We start from the raw sequence: 2,101 nt of genomic DNA on the forward strand, positions 1-2,101 counted from the left end.
TATATTTTATATTTTTTAACGTATCCACCATTTCCGCCACAACTATCCACTAAAACTTTATGCCGGCCTTTTACCACCCTTCCATGATCCTCCATCCTCCATCGAAAACTATGGAAGACATAGGAGTATTGTCAAGCAAACCCAATAGATCTCTTTCAATTGAAGTTTTTTTCTATCCAAAACTAGATGGAAGAAGGAAAGAACTTCACAATAAGAAAAACCAAAAGTACTTCCCATCTTGCTTATGGCACTCATTGAAGCAGCTATTAAGGTTAGCTTCCATGGTTTTGGGAGATGAAGAGGCTAAACTTTTATCACAATCTGCTATGCCACAATACGAAGAAGTTGGCTAGTTAAAATTTAAATGTACTTTCTTGAAGATAATCATGTGACACGTCACTTGATTTGGGGTAAGATTCAGCCACTTGCATATATGATATATCTAGAGCAAATCTTATGGCTAAAGGACATGTTTAGGGATTGGCAAGTTTGTTTTGGTTTTTTACCCATCTAGCTTTCGTTTGTAATTCTTCGCCATTGATTTTTGAAGTTTTAATGTTTTATCTGTCTCAATCAAATCCCTCTTAAAAAAACCATTATGATATCACTAATAGGATTTTACAGAAACTAATGTCTATCAAGCTATGAGAATATTTTCTAGGAAAGAAAATTCACCAAAACACTTTAGAACATATTGCCTCAAAATGTAATTTGTTGAGTTGCGACTACAACATATCATGACTGACCTAGCCAATTGCTTGTTGGTTTCACATTTATAAACCCCAAAGAATAGCTTGGACAAAAGCTACAACAGAGGAGCCTTTACCCAAGCCATGGTTTACAAGGTTACCAAACAGCAAACCAAGTAATCGTGCATTTTAAAGGATTTTCCAGAATAAATAGTAGAAAGCATCTACAAAGGTACTTTAGAAATTATTACCAACACAATTAACTTTAGGACTGAAAGGCTCTGTTGCAATTTGCTCTTTGTAACTCTTAAAACCTTCAATCACAACCTAGAAAACAATCCAAAAATGCATCAAACATCCAGTTGGCAAGGAACCAATTTCAAGCAAAGAAATTATGTAGTATGTCCAGAAGAGGAGCACTGCAGGCTTTGTAACAAGAAGACATAATTTAACCAATTCTACCAATTTTGATTACACCATAAGTAATAAATAATAAATAATTCACATCCCAAGGGACATTACCTGCTTAATGTACATGTTGAAACTGAAGTAACCGTACCTACGATAATTAAGCAAACAATCCATAAGCATCCATCAAATTAGGGGGAAAAAAACATTTATATGCATTCTTTGGTCACAGCGGCAGTGCACACACAAAAATGAGAAAAAAGTTACCATCACAAGAGAATTCAAAACCCACTTGCTCCATATCGAGCATTCACACACCCAAGTGAAGCTAAAGCTTAATTACTTTACTAATCCAATTTTCGAAAAAAATCAGGAACGAAAACACTAAAAAAAATAAAAAAAACTACACGGATGCTAGCTCGCTCTAAGAAAACAAAAATCCAAGCAACTTTGACTTTCAAATCTGAAAATCAAGCACAAAATCACAGCGTGAAGTTTTACTTTACGTTGTGCTCTCGAATTCAAGCACCAACGCAAAGAAATCCGAGTAATATTTACCTCGTGAACCTTTTTAGGGTTTCAAAAATTTTTCAGAAATTTGAAAGAAAAAAAAAAGACAGAGCGAAAACGCATTAGCAGACTAAGAATCATGTTACGAATTCGTTGCAACTTTATGGATGAAAATTGAATTGAGAATTGCAGAGAGAGTTAGTTACCTGAGGCACGGAGAAGGTTCAGTAAACAGTGTGTTGAGTAGTATCCAAGTTAGAGCTGCAGAAGCATTTTGTTACTTTCGTTCTCTGGGGGTGCGCAGGATAAAGCGTGCGCTATAGTGGCGCACCTTAGCCTACTTTTTCAAGGGGGGACGTGGAGGAAGCGGGAAAAAAAAGAAGCGGCAAAAATTGGGATATTTTTCGGTTTTTGTTTTTAATACAGGATTAAAGAAGAAAGAGCGCAATCAGTACAATTAAATTTAGAAAAATAATATCAATATATTTTTAAAA

At 35.2% G+C, this 2,101-nt stretch overlaps 1 protein-coding gene across 3 annotated transcripts in view; it reads right to left on the bottom strand.

Moving 5' to 3' along the window:
• Positions 1-1,930, bottom strand: part of LOC107608086 (structural maintenance of chromosomes protein 3) — a 54,276-nt gene extending 52,346 nt beyond the window's left edge. For 2 of the 3 annotated variants that reach the window (XM_016309975.2, XM_021107145.1), the window contains exons 1-3: positions 1,814-1,930; positions 1,212-1,248; positions 941-1,016 (exon numbers count right to left, since the gene is read on the bottom strand). In XM_016309975.2, coding sequence (XP_016165461.1) covers positions 941-1,016; positions 1,212-1,226 — 91 coding nt within the window. In that variant the 5' untranslated portion in view covers positions 1,227-1,248; positions 1,814-1,930. Of the gene's footprint in view, positions 1-940; positions 1,017-1,211; positions 1,249-1,813 lie in introns of those variants that run through there. The other variant, XM_021107143.1, reaches the window with a different exon arrangement.

Source organism: Arachis ipaensis, chromosome B07 (genome assembly GCF_000816755.2).
Source record: "Arachis ipaensis cultivar K30076 chromosome B07, Araip1.1, whole genome shotgun sequence".
Taxonomy (NCBI): Eukaryota; Viridiplantae; Streptophyta; class Magnoliopsida; order Fabales; family Fabaceae; genus Arachis; species Arachis ipaensis.